The sequence below is a fragment of the Rana temporaria genome, chromosome 4 (genome assembly GCF_905171775.1).
Source record: "Rana temporaria chromosome 4, aRanTem1.1, whole genome shotgun sequence".
NCBI lineage: Eukaryota > Metazoa > Chordata > Amphibia > Anura > Ranidae > Rana > Rana temporaria.
In genome coordinates, this window is record NC_053492.1 from 338400298 (window position 1) to 338419821 (window position 19524).

Below are 19524 nucleotides of genomic sequence, written 5' to 3' on the forward strand. Positions count from 1 at the left end.
CCTGTTCGGTCCCAAGTTAGATTCCCAATCTCGAAAGTTACGGGAGGTAAATCGGACATCATTCCTTCCGATAGAAGACCCAAACAACAAAATAACCCACCTTTTTAGATGCAATCTTCCTGAAAGATACCGAGAGGCAAGATCTTACACTCCAGGGAAAGAATTTAAGCGGAATTGGTGAAATCCCCAACCGTCTTTTTTGAGGATGAAAAAATCCAAAGCCCCCAATACAGGGAATCGGCAAAAGTCGTTTTGATGGCTCGCACGCCAAGCTTGCGATAGTGGGAGCGAGTCTGAGGCTATTTATGCAGGTATGGGCAGATCATATAAAAGATCCGTGGGCAATATCCACCATCCAGGTGGGTCACAGATGGGGATTTAAACACTTCCGAGTTACCAGACTCCCATCATCCCTTGCAAAGCGAAAACTCCTAATCAAATATATCCTAGAATTACTACAAAAGCAAGTAATCGTAGAAGTTCCACAGGAACAGAGGGGTGCAGGTTTTTATTCTTTGCTCTTTCTTGTAAAGAAGAAGACAGAAGACTTGAGCCGGTGTTGGATCTAAAAAGCCTCAAGTAAACGATCCTAGTCGAATCCTTCAAAATGGAGAGCCTCCAATCCATATTACTGTCAGTGCATACAAAAGACTGGATGCTGTCAATCGATTTGTCCGACACCTAGCTGCATATTCCCATACACAAAACCAGGGCTGTGGAGTCGGTAGATAAATGTTCCGACTCCTCAGTTTTATGTACTTCCGACTCCGACTCCCCGACTCCGACTCCGACTCCTCTGTATTAATATGCGAATGTATTTTATACATTCCTTGAGGGAAAGAAACGCAACGTACCACAGGACTACTGGCTGGGAAGCCAACAGTCTACTGTATTGCACAGTTTAAGCAAAAGACAATGAAAACAAATCTGCTGCTGAAGATAGGGCAGTGGGAGGATCCAGGAAGGGGCATTTATTCTAAAACATGATTTTCCTAGGAGAATCCCATAGTCATGTTTAAAGTTTAAGCTAACAATCGGAGTTTACAAGTTTTTATAGCCTTAGCTAAATGACAGCAGTTTTTCCAGAGGTTTACAGCCTCAGTCTTGAACTATTGGCCCTCCATTCCCTTCACTTATACACGTGTCTCACTCTCTAGTCCTGCAAAAAACATTTATTTAATCCCTTATCAGTGAGAGGCTAGGTTACAAATGGACGCTGCGTTCCCTGTAAAAGCAGAACACAACACTATGGAAAGTATAAGTATTGCAGCTCCTAATTGTGCGTTGCGTGCCATATAGTGAAGCACATGAAAAGCATGCTTCTTCAAGGTCACTTAACGTGTTCATTTTGCGGTTACGTGAGGCACTGCATGCATTGGTCTTTATTCTTACAGTAGAGAAGTCATTAATTATAACTTTTTGTGAATTGGGACATTTAAACTTGCTTTTTTTTTTATTCCAATCTAAATTTAGAAGGAGTCGGAGTCAGAGTGGGTGCATTGTTTGCCGACTCCGACTCCAGGTACCCAAAATTTCCCCCGACTCCGACTCCTCGACTCCGACTCCACAGCCCTGCACAAAACCTTTCAAAAATACCTACGCTTTGCAATAGGACATCAGCAGTTTCAGTTTCAGAGTCTCCCGTTTGGGATATTGATGGCCCCCAGAACTTTTACAAAAATTTTACTACCTGTAATAGCACATCTGAGAGAGAAAGGACTGAGAGTCCACCACTATCTCGACGATATACTCCTCCTGGTCAACAGTCAACAATTTCTACTCCAACATCGAACAATACTGATCTCCACACTACAGCAATTTGGGTGGATAATAAACTGGAAGAAAAGCAGCCTGAATCCAGCACAAAAAAATTGTTTTCTTGGGAGCAGAACTGGACACCAGCTCCAACACGGTTGGACTACAGCAGGAGAAAATGGGTCCGCTGGTCTAGAAAATAAACAGACTATTGACAGCAGCATACCTACCTGCCAGAACGTGCCTAAGCATCTTGGGCTTGATGTCCTCCACCTTTCTGATGGTCCAGTGGTCCCAGTGGCATACGAGGACGTTCCAGAAATAATTTCTGAGACAGTGGAATGGGTCATCAATGAGTCAACGGATACTTATCAACCAGCAGGTGAAACAATCCGCATGGTGGTGGACACGAGTCAGCAACCTAAGACGATGTCCTCCTATTACTCCTCCACAGCCGGAAATAATCGCAACAGATGCCAGCCTTCAGGGGTGGGGAGCCCATTATCGAGAGCAAGGGGCACAGGGACGTTGGTCTTTCCGCCCGCGGGGCATAGTCTCAAACATATTGGAGCTCAGGGCCACCTTTCAGGCTCTCCTAGCGTTCGGACTGTCCCTCACAAGGATTGCCCCGCCAAATCGCATCACCCCCAGCACATGGATGCATTTGACGGGCACAGTGTTTGCGTTTGACGGGCACAGTGTTTGCGTTTGACGGGCACAGTGTCTGCGTTTCATGGGTACAGTGTTTGCGTTTGACAGGCACAGTGACTGCGTTTGATGGGCACAGCGAAGCAGCGTTTGGCACAGTGGCTGCATTTGACAGGCACAGTAGATGTGTTTAATGGCACAGTGGCTTCATGTGACATGCACAGTGGATGTGTTTGACGGCAGAACAATTTGTAATAGGACTTGCTATTGCACGGAGCCCGCCCCCCTCGTCATGCTCTGCTCTATCTCCCCCCCCCAGCAACTCTCCGCCGAGGCTGTTGTGAAGTTTACCATCTCTCCGTCCCCGCCCGCGACAATCTTTTATACTGCGGCCCGCTAACGCGCATGCGCGATAGAACAGCGATCCTACGGCACCTGTATTGAATCCTGGGATTGATCTCCCAGGAGACATAGTGGAGGGGGGGATGACGTGCTCAGCCTCGGGCCGCGGCTGGAACCATCATAAAGAAGACTATAACAGAATGAGTTTTTCACCAAAAAAAATAAACATGCCAAATGTGTTTAAGGGGACATAGAAGCAGGGGAGTTGAAAAATAGTTATTAAATTGCAGCTCACCAATTGTTAGATTACCACATTCGTTTTTTTTTTTCTTTTTTTGCAGGCTATTTTCCTTTATTTTTACCTGGAGATAGAGCCATTAAATGTATTATTTTTTTTTCATTTCTTTTGCCAGACCAAGCTGTCCAGACAAAGTAGCAGTGGGCTGGATTCAGATACAATGGTGTATCTATCCGCCCGGCGTAACGTATCTCAGATACGTTACGCCACCGTAAATTTGGGCGCAAGTTCTGTATTCAGAAACAACTTGCGCCCTTAGTTACGGCGGCGTAACGTATGTGTGGTGGCGTAAGCCCACCTAATTCAAATGGGGATGTTGTGGGCGTGTTTTATTTAAATTTAACATGACCCCGCGTATTTTACGTTTTTTGTGAACGGCGCATGCGCCGTTCGTGAAAGAAACCCAGTGCGCATGCTCGAAATTACACCGCAAAGCCTCATTGGTTTCGACGTTAACGTAACTTACGCAAAGCCCTATTCGCGAACGACTGACACAAACGACGTAAAATTTACAAAATTTGACGTGGGAACGACGGCCATACTTAACATAGGATACGCCGCACATACCCCTCATATAGCAGGGGTAACTTTACGCCGGAAAAAGCCTAACGCAAACGACGTAAAAAAAAGCGCCGGGCGGTCGTTCGTTTCTGAATCGGCGTAAATACCTCATTTGCATATTCCTTGCGTAACTATACGGAAGCGCCACCTAGCGTCCAGCGTGAATATGCAGCCTAAGATACGATGGTGTAAGACACTTACACCAGTCGGATCTAAGGGTGCATTCACACCACGATTTTATCATCCTACTTGTTCTCACGATTTTAGGTTTGAAATCGTACAAATCTGTATGGCAAAACGTATCCATTCACTTCCATTCATTAATATAGGTCCCCAAGTGCATCCGATTTGATCCGCATCCGTTTTGATACGATTTAAAATCACATCAAAAATCGCGTTTGACCACGATTTCTGGTCCTGATTTGAAATCGTATTAAAATCGTGTCCGATTTTCGTATTAAAATCGTGTCCGATTTTCGTATTAAAATCGTGTCCGATTTTTTTCATATTGTGGTCAATCTAAATCGTATGTAAAAATCGTGATGTGAACCTAGCCTTAGGGATATCGATGCGTAACTTATTCTCTGAATCAGGCGCATAGATACGACGGCCCGCACTCAGAGATACGACGGCGTATCAGGAGATACGCCGTCGTATCTTGTTTCTGAATCCGGCCCAGTGTCTTTTATGTAATACCTTTATTCCAAAAGGAAAAAAAAAATGTTTCTTCCTACACAGTGTTAGCCGGAGTTCAACTTCGATTTGTTAGTCCATCTAAATCTGGTAGTCCAATACTATCCTCTCCCCAGAGGTGTCTGCTTTAATACTTCATCCAGAATGCAGACACCCTAAGAAAGGATGTGTGTTATTGGCTGCACCACTAGGTTAAATTAAAGGGAAAAAAAAACGAATACAACCACCACATGTAATGCCGCGTACACACGATCACTTTTTGTGATGAAAAAAATGTAATTTTTTATCATGAAAAAAAATGACATTTTTCCAACTTCATCATTAAAAATGATGTTGCCCACACACCATCCCCGTGACCAAGTCCTGTCGTGACGAAACGTAGGGAGGCGGCGTTCTGACGTCACCGCGCTTTTCCTCTACCCGGATACGGGCTGTGTATGCTTAAGCTGGCCAGCTTTTATATGCTCTGCAAACTTGAACGAATTGTAAGTGTATTTTCACTTATTTTAACGAATAAATTAAAGTTTTACACTATGTGAGCCCCTTTTATTCCTACATACCCTTGGATGGCTTATTGGGAGTCCTAAGGATACGAGTTACGAGGTTTCCATCATCTGGGCTTCTTATCGGACACCATCTATCCATATCTCTTACCAGGCTGTTTTTGATCTCTTATAATTTGGAGATCAACTCCATTCGGTAAGAGGCTTGATTTGACTGTGGTGGAGGTTCTTTCCTTTCAAGCACTTTCTCGTGTGGATTTGCTATACATCTGGGAGACTGTTTATACACAATTTGCCTTTGGTGGACTTATCAACACAAATTTTATTATTATGAACATTTATGTGTTTTTACATACTCAATATTTTTTCACTTTAGCGCGATCTTTTCTCCTTTTTCCACACACCATCGTTTTTGAAAAATGATGAACAAAGTGACGGCACTCTAAAGGGGAAGTTCTATTCGCCTTGAGGCTGCTTTCTAGCTGGTTACTTGTTAGTAAAAGACGATTCCTGCTTTTTTGTCTGTTACAGCGTGATGAATGTGCTTACTCCATTATGAATGGTAGTTTTACCTCCCGTCTCATAACTTGCTTCTGGGCATGTGCGGGTTTAAAACGTAATTTTTGCCCACACACGATCATTTTTTAAGACACAAAAAAATAGGATTTTTTAATACAGTTTACCTGTAAAATCATTTTCTTGGGAATACATCACGGGATACAGAGCCTTAATGACTTGATGGGTTATAAAATCACCACAGGTGATTGGACACTGGCAAACCCAATTAGAATTGAGTTCCTCCCCTATATAACCCCTCCCAAATGAGTACCTCAGTTTTGTAGCAAAGCAATAAGTGTCCCACGTTTAGTTCCGAAGAGGGGTGGGAGCTCTGTGTCCCGTGATGTATTCCCAAGAAAAGGATTTTACAGGTAAGCTGTATTAAAAAATCCTATTTTCTTGCTCATACATCACGGGACACAGAGCCTTAATTATTTAATGGGATGTTCCATAGCAATGCTTAAATTGAGGGGAGGGAGACACAGATCAGAAATAAGACCGCCATTGGGCCAGAGGATCTATACTGTTGCCTGCAGTACACTACACCCGAAGGCGTCATCCTCGTACCCTCTCACATCTATTTGGTAGAACTTAGTAAATGTATGGACCGAATACCAAGTAGCAGCCTTACAGATCTGAGAAATGGAGGCCTGGTGATGCACTGCCCATGAAGCACCAATTGCTCTAGTCAAGTGCGCTGAATAATGAATTTTCAAATCCAACATGCAATAGTAGATTTCGACGCTGCCTGGCCCTTCCTTGGGCCCTGTAGCAGAATAAACAGACAATCAGTCTTTCGTATCTGAGCCATAGCTTGCAGATAAACTTTTACCGCTCTTACAACCTCTAGAGAGTGTAGACTCTCTTCCTCCGCAGACTGCGGATCTGGAAAAAAAGACGGTAGGACTATATCCTGATTCAGATGAAATCCTGAAACCACCTTAGGTAAAAAAGTCGATGAGGACGCAGCACCACCCTGTCATCATAAACAATCGTACACGGCTCTTTACACGAAAGAGCTGCCAATTACGATACCTTCCTACGAGAAAAAAACTCTTTATTTGTCAAAAGACTTAAAGAAGCATGGTGTAATGGTTCAAAAGGTAGTTTCTGTAAAACAGACAATACCAAATTCATATCCCATGGGCACACACGGGAGACTTAACCGGTGTATTCAAGCGCAGTGCTCCCTGAACAAAGGCTCAGACTAGGGAATGAGAGGCAAGCGGTCTTTGAAAGAATACCGACAAGGCCGAGATTTAACCCTTGATAGTGCTCAAGGCCAACTTCATATTTAAGCCCAACTGATGAAAGCCAAGAATCCTATTAATGACATGCTTCCTAGGATGCAATCTTCTGGGTTCACACCAGGAAAAATATGCCTTCCAGATTCTGTAGTAGATGAGCCTGGAGGCCGGCTTCCTAGCATTAACCACAGTGGATAGGACTGGGCCAGAATGTGGGTCTCAACAGCCAAACTGTCAAATTTAGACTTTGTAAGGCAGGATGAAATATTAGACCCTGCGATAGTAGGTCCGAGTGTAGTGGGAGATCCCAAGGTCTTCCTTCTGCCATCTTTACGATTTCCACATACCAGGGTCTCCTGGGCCAAGCCAGGGGGCCACTAAAATCACCGGCTTTCCTTCCCTCTTGACTCTCTGAAGGAATCGTGGGAGAAGCGGAACTGGAGGGAATGCATAAATCGGAGAATATCAATCCCACTAAATTGTCAGGGCATCCGACCCTTGTGCAAAAGGATCTCTTGTCCTTGACACAGTTGTCCAGTTTTGTGTTGAACCTGGAAGCCAACAGGTTCACATCTGGGGTACCCCATTTCTGACATGATTTGAAACATGTCGGGGTGTAGAGACCATTCTCCTGGACTCAGTTGCTGGTGGCTTAAAAAATCTGCCTGCCAATTTTCTACCCCTGGAATGATGACCGCAGACAGGCAAGGAATATGCCTTTCCACCCAGGACAGGATGTGATTCACCTCTCTTTGAGCATCCAGACTTCTGGTGCCCCCTTGGTGATTGATATAGGCCACAGCTGTAGCATTGTCGGACTGTATCCGAACAGGACAACTCTGCAGTCTGTAAGACCAGACTCTGAGGGCCAGATGAATTGCACGAATCTCCAGAATGTTGATGGGTAGGAGGCTGGCGTCTGTTACCATTTTACAGGTAACCGGAGTAAAGATCTTCCTTTTGATCGATTTTGGGGGAGCAACCACTAATTGAGGCTCTGGCGAACCTTTGGAGATAAGATCATTGGAAGGTCCAGGGCCTGAACATCTTTGTTCCAAGTGGACTGAATTCTGCCCTGCAACGGCCTTGAGTGAAAATGGGCGTAAGGGACAGCCTCGAATGAGGCTACCATCTTTCCCAATAATTTCATGCATAGATGGATGGAAGGCTTTCTTTTTGCCTTTATCACTCTGACCAAGTCTCCTATGGCATTTGCCTTTGGCTTGGGAAGTAATACCCTGCTTTGGGACGTGTCTATAATCATGCCCAGATATTCCAGCCTTTTCTGAGGCTGTAAGGAGGTTTTTTCCAGATTAAGGACCCAGCCTAGGTACTCTAAATACCCCATTGGGATGTGCACATTGTGGTCCAAGCGTGTAGCGGACTGAGCTATGAGCAACAGATTGTCCAGATAGGCTGTTACTGCCATGCCCCGTGCCCTCAGCCTTGCCAGGGGTGGGGCAAGTATTTTCGTGAACACTTGAGGTGCCGTGGCCAGGCCCGAAAGGAAGGGCCACAAACTGAAAGTAGCGCTGATTCACTGCAAACCTTGGAAATCTTTGGTGAGTGGGGAGTATTGGCAAATGTAGATATGCATCTCTGATGTTTATCGATGCCAGGAATTCTGCTCCCTGGAGGGTGGAGACAACTGAACGGACAGACTCCATGCGAAAGGAGCGGATGTTCAGAAACTGGGATGCTTGCTGAACAGAGTCCATAATCGCATCAATCGTAAAACACAGGGCCTTAGGGAGGTCCTCATAAACCTCAATCTCCTCTGTATGGAGTAAGTTAACCATCTGCTTTATCTGTTCCTTGAGGAACTGACATATGCCAATCGCTGCAACTGCAGTTTGTACTACAGCACCGGTCATAGAGGAGAGGAGACTTTCAATAAAGATTCCAGCTTTTTATCAGTTGGATCCTTAAAGCCATGAGCATTGTCTATAGGACAGGTCAGGCATTTGTTTGCACAAGAAATGGCTGCATCTATAGCAGGTACCCCCCATTTCTTAGTTAAACCTTCCTCCATAGGATAAAGGAGGGAAAACTGCTTAGGAGGAGAAAACTGTTTATCTGGGTGAACCCAGTCATCATACATCAGTTTATCCAGCAAGGGATGAACTGCAAAGGAGCATGCAGCCTGTGGGGATTTCCGAGATCCCAAAGAGGAAACAGAGGACATAGAAGTTTCAACAGGAGGCAATTTGTAAGTGGCACGCACCATCTCTGCATAATATTGCACCTGCATCTTTAGCGACCGAGAGGTAGAAAGAATCTTCTCATCCTCTGAGTCCTCAGACTGCACCTGATCCTCATCTCCAGAAAGGGATTTTTTACCCTCAGAATGCTCATCTGATGAGAGAGCCAGAGCAGATGAAGGGGATCTACCCCGTTTTCTGCCACCTTTTAAGGACAGAGCAAAAACCAATTGGTGCAAACCTTGGGTCGCAGACGCGACTGCAAAAACCAATTGGTGCAAAATCCCCTACGACAGAGCCAACCTGTTCGGTCCTAAGTTAGATTCCCAATCTCAAAGGTTACGGGAGGTAAATCGGACCTCATTCCTTCCGATAGAAGACCCAAACAACAAAAGAACCCACCTTTTTGGATGCAATCTTCCTGAAAGATACCGAGAGGCGAGATCTTACACTCCAGGGAAAGAATTTAAGCGGAATTGGTGAAATCCCCAACAGTCTTTTGAGGATGAAAAAATCCAAAGCCCCCAATACAGGGAATCGGCAAAAGTCGTTTTGATGGCTCGCACGCCGAGCTTGCGATAGTGGGAGCGAGTCTGGGGCTATTTATGCAGACACATGCACTGAAGACTCTGAACACCTTATTCCTGCACTGAATATGCTTAATCCTTCCTCCATCTCGGTTGTTGCAGCTTTCCCTCCTTGGGGACATACAGTACCTTGAAAAAGTTTTCATACCACTTGAAATTTTCCAAATTTTGGGGGGATGTTATGTGATGGACCAACACAAAGTGGCACATACTTGTGAAATGGAAGGAAAATGATAAATGATTTAAATTTTTTTTACAAATATCTGAAAAGTGTGGCATGTATTTGCAGCCCCCTTTGCTCTGATATACCTAAGTAAAATCTAGTGGAATCAATTGCATTCAGAAGTCACTTAATTAGTAAATAGAGTACACCTGTGTGTAATTTAAGCTCAGTATAAATACAGCTGTTCTGTGAAAACCTCAGAGGTTTGTCCAAGAACCTTAGTGAACAAAAAGCATCATGCAGGCCAAGGAACACACCAGACAGTTCAGGGATAAAGTTGTAGAGAAGTTTAAAGCAGGGTTAGGTTATGGGAAAATATCCAAAGCTTTGAACATCTCACAGAGCACTGTTCAAGCCATCACCCAAAAATGGAAAGAGTATAGCACAACTGAAAACCTACCAATCATGGCATTCCACCTAAAATGACTGGCTGGGCAAGGAGAGCATTAATTTAGAGAAGCAGCCAGGCGGCCCATGGTAACTCGGGTGGAGCTGCAGAGATCCACAGCTCAAGTGGGAGAATCTGTCGACAGGACAACTATTACTTATGCACTCCACAAATCTGGCCTTTATGGAAGAGTGGCAAGAAGAAAGCCATTGTTGAAAGAAAGCCATAAGAAGGTCCCGTTTGAAGTTTGCGAAAAGCCATGTGGGGGACACAACAAACATGTGGAAGGAAGGTGCTCTGGTCAGATGAGACCCAAAGTGAACTTTTTGGCCTAAAAGAAAAACCCTGGGCTAGATTCACATAGATTAGCGGATCTTTAGATCCGCGTAATCTATGTGATTTACAATCCGCCGGTGCAATTTAGCGAGGCTAGTGCAGTATTCACAAAGCACTTACCTCGAAAATTGCACCGTCGCATCGTAACTCTCCCGGCGGAATGCAAATTCCGTGGCTAGGGGAAGTGTACAATTTAAATCAGGCGCGTTCCCGCGCCGATTTAACTGCGCATGCGCCGCCGGCGAAATTTCCCAGTGCGCATGCTCCAAATGACGTCGCTAGGACGTCATAGTTTTCGGCGGCAACGTCAATTGCGGCCATCCGTATTCCAGACTGACTTACGCAAACGACGTAAAAATTTGAAACTCGGCGCGGGAACGACAGCCATACTTAACATTAGCTACCCCTCATATAGCAGGAAAAAGCCGAACGCAAACGACGTAAAAAAAAGCGACGGGCGGGCGTTCGTTTCTGAATCGGCGGTTCTCCTCATTTGCATATCTGACGCGTAAAAGACCGAGGCGACACCTAGCGGGAGATTGCAGCCTAAGATCCGACGGTGTAAGTCACTTACACCAGTCGGATCTAAGGGAGATCTATGCGGAACTGATTTTTATGAATCAGTCGCATAGATCCGACCGTCGGATCTCAGAGATACGACGGCGGATCAGGAGATCCGCCGTCGTATCTCTTTGTGAATCTGGCCCACTATGTTTAGCAGAAAGCTAACACTACACACCAACCTGAACACACCATCCTCACCGTGAAACATGGTGGTGGCAGCATCATGTTAAGGGGATGCTTTTGTTCAGCAGGGACAGGTAAACTAGTCAAAGTTAATGGGAAGATGGATGGAGGCAAATACAGGGCAATCTTAGAAGAAAACCTGTTCGAGTCTGCAAAAGACTGGGGGCCATATTCTCAGAAGAGTTACGACGGAGTATCTCAGGAAACTCTGTCGTATCTCTGTTTTTTGACCCGCGTATCTATGCGAGTGATTCCTAGAATCATTTTCGCATAGATACGCTGAAGATCCGACATGTGTAAGTCACTTACACTGTCGGATCTTAAATGTAATTCGCCGCCGGCCGCTAGGTGGCGTTTACGTTCAGGTCTCATTTGTTTATGCAAATGAGCCTGATACGCCGATTCCCGAACGAAATCGCGTTGCGTAACCGTCGCTTACGTCGTTTGCGTAAGCGTAAGGTTACCACTGCTATATGAGGGGTAACCTTACGCCAGTCCCACGTATGCCATGTTAAGTATGGCGTCGGGTCCGCGTCGTCTTTTCCCGTCGGGTACGTCGTTTTCGTAAGTCGTTCTTGAATACGACTTTACGTCAATGACGCACACGTCGGCGTCATTGACGTTTTCCGTCGAGAACTGGAGCATGCGCACTGGGCTATTTTAAGCCCGGCGCATGCGCAGTTCGAACGGCACGGGGGCGCGCTTAATTTAAATACAAGCCGCCCCCTTGGAATTACGCGGGGATACGCCGGGCCAATTACACTACGCCGCCGCAAACTACGGAGCAAGTGTTTGGGGAATACAGCACTTGCTCCTGTAAGTTGGGGCGGCGTAGTGTAAATAGCTTACGCGACGCCGCCGCAGGAACTACAAAAATCTGGCCCTGGGACCTTTCAGCAGGACAACGACCCTAAACATACAGCCAGAACTAAAATAGAATTGTTTAGATCAAAGCATATTCATGTGTTTAGAATTGCCCAGTCAAAGTCCAAAGCTAAATCCAATTGAGAATCTGTGGCAAGACTTGAAAATTGCTGTTCAGACGCTCTCCATCCAATCTGACAGAGCTTGAGCTATTTTGCAAAGAATGGGCAAAAATGTCACTCTATAGATGTGCAAAGCTGGTAGAGACATACCCAAAAATACTTGCAGCTGTAATTGCAGCAAAAGGTGGTTCTACAAAGTATTGACTCAGGAGGGCTGAATACAAATGCACACTTTTCACAGATTTATTTGTAAAGAATTTTGAAAGCCATTTATCATTTTCCTTCCACTTCACAATTATGTGCCACTTTGTGTTGGTCTATCACATAAAATCCCAACAAAATGTATTTACATTTTTGGTTGTAACATGATAAAATGTTTAAAATTCCAAGGGGTGTGAATATTTTTTTAAGGCACTGTATGAGAATGTATGCCCCCCTGTGTGCCTGTCCCCTTCCTATACTATGTAATCTGTTTTTACAAAGGCATCACTGCCTCCCGAGGATACCTGCATTGCTCCCTCCCTGGGGCCAGATACCTACAGCCTGGAACATTGTCTCCCACTGAACCACTTCGTTCTTTGAGGCCCCCCCCCCTATACTGTAGGGATTGGTCCCCTTCTCATTTTTATGGGCTTTATAGTACTTGATTGCAGGCTATGACTTCCCCTGCAGAGTCAATATCTGACCTGTCTGCAGTCTTATTGGCCTCTGAGCCTTGAGCTAAAACTCTATCTAATGAAAGATCTCTCAAATCCTTGCAAGATTCTACACCAGCAGCTACCATAGATGTTAGACTTAGAGCGTTTATTTTGGCTGATAGTGCTGTGTTGCTTGCTGCTTTATATTTGAAGAGCAGGCTGTAGCCTCTACTAGTCGTTGCTTCTCTATGCATTTATAAGGCCTCATGCACACAGGGCATCTGTTTAACCCCTCTGAACGCCAGAACTCCTGGCAGGAGAAAAGCTGCTTAAAAAAAATTAGATAAAAACTGTGTATTGCACATGCGTTTAGGCACGTCAAGCGTTTGAGAATTATTGGATTCAATTGACCAGCATGTGAATTCATTCTGACCACTGGAATGGATTAACGCTCAAACGCTAGACATGTCTAGCGTTTATGCGTGTTTACACGCTTTTATGCATGTTCAGCAATTTTTTTTCTTGTTTTTAGCTTCTTTCCTGAACGCACCTTTGGGGGGTTTTTTATCTGTAAATGCTCTTCTTTCAATACGCCTGTAAATGCCTATGCATGCATGGGCATATAGGCTTGCATAAAGGTGCTTTTACTGGCTAAAAAAATTGCAAAAAGTGTTTTTACAATTTTAATTTCAATCTGTTGAATGTGTTTACTTTGTTATAATTTTTCAAGCACATTGCCATTTTATTAAGGTGGTAATGAGCATACGAAAAAAACTTTGCAATTAGGCAGCAATCATAATATCAAGAATGATGTGCAAGTCAAGTGAACGTGAGGGACAACATCAATATTGGAGCCTTGTAAGGCCTTGTACACACGACCGAACATGTCTGCTGAAACTGGTCCGCGGACCAGTTTTAGCAGACATGTTCGGTCGTGTGTACGGCCGACCGGACAGGTTTCTAGCGGACATTTGTCCAGCCGACCGTTTTGCAGCGGACAAATGTTTCTTAGCATGCTAAGAAACATGTCCGCTGGAAGCCTGTCCGTCGGACATGTTCGGTCGTCTGTACAGACTCACCGTACATGTCCGATCGGCCGCCATCCCTCGCATGCGTGGAAGCTTTGACCTTCCAGCGTCGCCGCGTCATCGTCGCGGCGACGGCACGGACACGTCACCGCGCTGTCTGTCTGCGCGGATTTCGGTTTGATGGTGTGTACAACCATCAGACTGAAATCTGAGGGTTCTTTGTCAGCATTCCAACAATACAAGGAATGCAGTAAGAAATGTAAGAGAACAATCAGGTCAGCTGAAATAGACAAGACATTTTTTTTTTATATTAACCATAAGAAAGTAAGGCCAGAACATATTGTCCCCATAAAGGATGATGAAAGGAATTTGATTACAAAATGCAAGGAGAAGGCAAATGTTTTAAATGCATTCTTCTCCTCAGTTTTCACAAAGGAAAAGGGGGGTATATAATAATCAAGACTGTAATGTTAATAACAGTCACAGAATGCACCCTCATGACTAACAGAAGCCAGTATCAGAAATAGACTTGAAAAACTTAACATACAGTAAATAAGTCACCAGGACCAGATGGCTTACACCCGAGGGTCCTTAGCCACCTCAATACTGTGCACTTAAACCCCCTTCCTGCCCAAGCAATTTTTCAGCTTTCAGCGCTGTCACACTTTGAATGACAATTGCGCAGTTGTGCGATACTGTACCCAAATACATTTTTTATAATATTTTTTCCCACAAATAGAGCTTTCTTTTGGTGATATTTGATCACGTCTGCGTTTTTTATTTTTTGCGCTTTAAACAAAAGAAGAGAGACAAGTTTGAAAAAAAACACAATATTTTTGACTTTTTGCTTTAATAAATATCCAAATTTTATTTATTTTTTAAAACAATTTGTTTCCTCAGTTTAGGCCCGATAAGTATCCTTCTACATATTTTTGGTAAAAAAAAATCACAGTCAGCGTATATTAATTGGTTTGCGCAAAATGTATTGCCTCTACAAAATAGGGGATAGAATTATGGCATTTTTATTATTATTACTTTTTTTTACTAGTAATGGCAGCGATCTGTGATTTTTATTGTGACTGCGTTATTGCGGCAGACATATCGGACACTTTTGAAACTATTTTGGGACCATTCACATTTATACAGTGATTAGTGCTATAAAAATGCACTGGTTACTGTGTAAATGTGACTGGCAGTGAAGGGGTTAACACAAGGGGCAGATCAAGGGGTTAAATATGTTACCTAGGGAATGATTCTAACTTCAGGGGGTGGGGACTCACAAGGGGAGGAGACCGATCTGTGTCCCTCTGTACTGGGAACACACCATCGATCCTCTCTCCTCTGACAGGACGTGGATCTGTGTTTGCACACACAGATCCATGGTCCTGTTGTGTTAATGGGAAATCGCGGGTACTCGCGGACATCGCGGCCGCTGGGCGCGCTCATCTGGACCCAAGTGGTGCACCCCCTAGTGGGCCGAGAACCGCAGCAAGCGGTTAAGGAACTCAGTAAGGTGATCGCTAGACCATTGTTCCTAATTTGTATGGACAGTTTACTGATTAGAATGGTACCAGCTGGTTGGAGAAAAGCCATCGTGGTACCAATATTAAAAAAGGGCTGATGTATATGCCTGGAAACTACAGGCCTGAGGGGATAAGCGACTATATCCAAGATTTTATTAATGAAAATGTTTCATTAGTAGTAATCAGCATGGGATTCGTGAAGAATCGTTCTTGCCAGACCAACCTATTAACATTCTATGAAGAAGAGTTGCCATCTAGATAAAGGAAGGCCTGTGGATGTGGTGTATCTGGATTCTGCAAAGGCATTTAAAACAGTTCCCCACAAATGTTTACTTTACAAACTAAGGTCTGTCAGCATAGACCATAGGGTCAGTACCTGGATTGAAAACTGGCTACAGGGGTGGGTCCAAAGGGTGGTGATAAATGGCGAGTACTCGGAATGGTCCAGTGTGGTAACTGGGGACCCTCAAGGATTTGTCCTGGGACCAATGCTGTTTGATTTATTCATAAACTATATAGAGGATGGGATAAATAGCTCAATCTCAATATTTACGGATGATACAAAGTTAAGCAGGATGTGGTTACCTTACAAAAAGACCTAAATAAAAAAATGGGTTTGACAAATGATGTTTAATGTTGAAAAATGTAAAGTAATGCATTTTGGGACTAAAAATATGAATGCAAGTTACCCGCTAGGGGAAAAACCTCTGGGGGAATCTAGGATGAAAAAGAACCTGGGGATCCTAGTAGATGACAGGCTCAGCAAGGCCATGCAATGCCAAGCTGCTGCAAGCAAAGACAACAGAATATTGGCATGCATTATAAAGGGGATTCACTTCGAAGATAAAACGATAATTCTCCCACTCTACAAGACTGGGGCACCGGTCCTCAAGAAGGATGTGCTTGAACTGGAGAGAATCCAGAGAAGGGCAACAAAGCTAATAAAGGGACTAAAGGATCTCAGCTATAGGGAAAGACTACAAGCATTGAACTTATTCTCTTTGAAGAAGAGACGCTTGAGAGGGGATTTGATAGCGATGTACAAATACTGTACTGGTGACCCCAGCATAGGGGGGAAATTTTTTAGTGAAATTAAGTTTAAAAAGACAAGTGGCCATTCACTGAAATTGGAAGAGAAGCTGTTTAAACTTAAACTGCATAGACGGTTCTTTACTGTCAGAGTGGTAAGGATTTGGAATTCTCTTTCACAAGCAGTGGTATCAGCAGGTAGTGTTGATAGTTTTAAAAAAAATAGAGATATACAATGTACTATTGATATAAACACAAGCATACTCACACACAGGTTAAACTGGATGAACTTTTTTCAGCTTTACCGACTATAATAAACTATTTTAATTATTCAAAATTGATGAGAGATTAGACTCAATTGGTTGCTGTGAATAAGTGCATTTCCTTTTTTTATTTTTTATTGTTTTTGTAAATCTAGAAATTAGCAAGCAATACATTTGCATATGAACTAGGGAGGTCTGTTTAACTATACACTATAACTATAGTTTATTCTTCCATACTCAATATTTTATGCATGTTTTGTATACAGCATATAGACTTCCCCTTGCCGTGCCCGCTCATGTTCTTGGAAATGCTGGTGGTGCCAGAGCAGGAGTTTCCTTTAGTTTGTGTAAGTGTCAGCAAGGGCACAGACTTTAACCAGGTTGTGAAATTCGAGACTCTGAATCCCAATTCCACATCTTCTTGGTTCACAGAAACAGGTTAGTACAATTTATTTCTTCATCTCTTCTTTCCTCTGAAGAGTATCATTATTTAATATTAAATTGCAGTCTTTATACCACACTGGTAACATTTTATTTCTTGTCTTTAGATACCCCACAGACAGATGTTGTTCATGTTACTCAGCTAGAAAGGGATACTATTCTTGTATGCTTAGATCGTAAGTATCTTTATTTCTACATATATTTATAATATCCATATAGAAGTAGCGTTTTTGATATTGAGTATCTTAACTACCAGGTTTTTTTGTTAATAAATCAGAGTGAATTGATAGTCACTCTAGCTTTCATGAAAGTCATATACTGGTGACCATCGGATCATCTTCCATTGAACTATACAGGATTCTGTGTTCTGGTGTTCTTTCTTTTGCATGTAATTGATTGGTTCTGGCAAAAATAAAATAAAAACAGGATGACCCCGTCCACTATCTGCCATGGCTCAGTTTTTTGCCAATATCCTTTGGAAAGGAAGTATTTGAAGTAATTGAAGCCTGAACTTCAAGACACAGCTATGCTTATACCTAAACAAAATGTCCTTTACCTATTTTTTTTGTGTGTGTGTTTCTTGGATTTATAGTCTACTTCAGCCCTTGTGTAGCTGTAAAATAAATCTGTTAGTTTATGCTTTAGCTTTAGCTGTGAGACCTGCTAAGATCTCAGTGCTGACATAATTGTATGTGTGCAAACTTTTAGTTTATGTGATTTTTCTCAAAGGTTGTATAAAGATAGTGAATCTTCAAGGAAGGTTAAAATCCAGCCGGAAATTGTCTTCAGAGCTTACATTTGACTTCCAGATTGAATCCATAGGTAAGTGTTTTACATTACATGCTACAGTATGTCTGAAGCTGAACTCCAACTTTATTTTCTCTAGAACTGAATGGAATGATCAGTCCCAGCATAGATCATACCTCTGTACCATGTTCTCCAATGTCTGCAGATTCTCTGATGTTCTGCGTCTTCATTCCTAGTGTGGGCACCCGGCAGTGACAGCTTTCGGCTTCACGGCCGGGCACCCACTGCGCATGCGCGATCGGCGCCACCCTGTCCGATTGGACAGGCGCTTGCCTACAGGAAGGGGCTGCAATAAGGCGATTAAGCTATTCGCCTTACCAGCCCCTAGGCGGAAGGAGGAAGTGGAACAGGAAGTCCCACTCCTCCTGAAGCACCCACTCCCCCCCAAAAAAAATTACATGCCAAATGTGGCATGTAAGGGGGCAAGGAGTGGATTAAGCGGAAGTTCAATTTTTAGGTGGAACTCCGCTTTAATTGACAGCAGCAGGAGCCAATGGCACCGCTGCTGTGTCTCAGCCAATCTAGCGGGAGAGTCTCGGACACCTGAGACACTCGTAGACATCGCTGGACAGAGATGGGTTTTTTATTTTTTGCGCTATAAATGAAAAAAAGACTGAAAATTCTGTAAAAATAAATAAATACATTTCTTAATTTCTGTTATAACATTTTGCAAATTAGTAATTTTTCTTCATACATTTTGGTCAAAATGTATACTGCTACATATCTTTGGTAAAAATAATCCAAATCTGTGTATATTATTTGGTCTGTGTGAAAGTCCACAAACTATGATGCCAAGTACTGATGACCTATCTCATTTCTTGAGACCCTAACAAGCCAGAACAGTACAAATACCCTTCAAATGACCCATTTTTGGAAAGTAGACATTCCAAGCTTTTTAGTAAGAGGCATGGAAAGTTTTTTGAAGTTGTAATTTTCTTCCCACAATTCTTTACAAAATCAAGATTTTTTTCTTCTTTTTCCCCACAAAATTGTCATATGTACGCCTTCGGATCTTAGTTGCAATACTTCGGCGTCCGCTGGGTGGAGTTCTCGTCGTTTTTCGAGTCGGGTAAGCAAATTAGCTATTTCCGACGATCCACGAACGTACGCGCGCTCGTCGCAATCTCTTACGTCGTCTCTAGTTGGCTTTTTCCGGCGTATAGTTAAAGCTGGTATTTTGCGGTGTATAGTTAGAATTGCCATGTTAAGTATGGCCGTCGTTCCCGCGTCGAAATTTTAATTTTTAATTTTTTTTGCGTAAGTCGTCCGTGAATCGGGATGGACGTAATTCACGTCGAAGTTAAAAAAAATGATGTCGTTGCGACGTCATTTAGCGCAATGCACGGCGGGAAATTTAGAAACGGAGCATGCGCAGTTCATTCGGCGCGGGGACGCGCTTCATTTAAATGAAACACGCCCCCTAATCGCCGATTTGAATTCCGCGCCGTTACACCGCTTGAGATACACTACGCCGCCGTAACTTACGGCGCAAATTCTTTGAGGATTCAAAGCAGCCAAAAGTAAGTTACAGCGGCGTAGCGTATGTCACATACGCTGCGCCGATCTAATTGTATGTGAATCTACCCCTATTTCTTCAAAATTACACCCCAAAATAGATTTTCCTACTCCTGAGTATGGCAAAACCACATGTATGAGACTTTTACACAGCCTGGCCACATACAGAGGCCCAACATGCAGGGAGCACCATCAGGCAATCTAGGG

The 19524-nt window shown here is 43.6% G+C and overlaps 1 protein-coding gene across 2 annotated transcripts in view; it reads left to right on the forward strand.

Annotated features, from left to right (window-relative positions):
• Window positions 1–19524, forward strand: part of MAP4K3 (mitogen-activated protein kinase kinase kinase kinase 3) — an 831592-nt gene that overhangs the window by 793575 nt on the left and 18493 nt on the right. For both annotated transcript variants that reach the window (XM_040350750.1, XM_040350751.1), the window contains 3 exons: window positions 16821–16992; window positions 17103–17171; window positions 17725–17817. In XM_040350750.1, the coding sequence (XP_040206684.1) occupies window positions 16821–16992; window positions 17103–17171; window positions 17725–17817 (334 nt within the window). The remainder of the gene's footprint in view (window positions 1–16820; window positions 16993–17102; window positions 17172–17724; window positions 17818–19524) is intronic.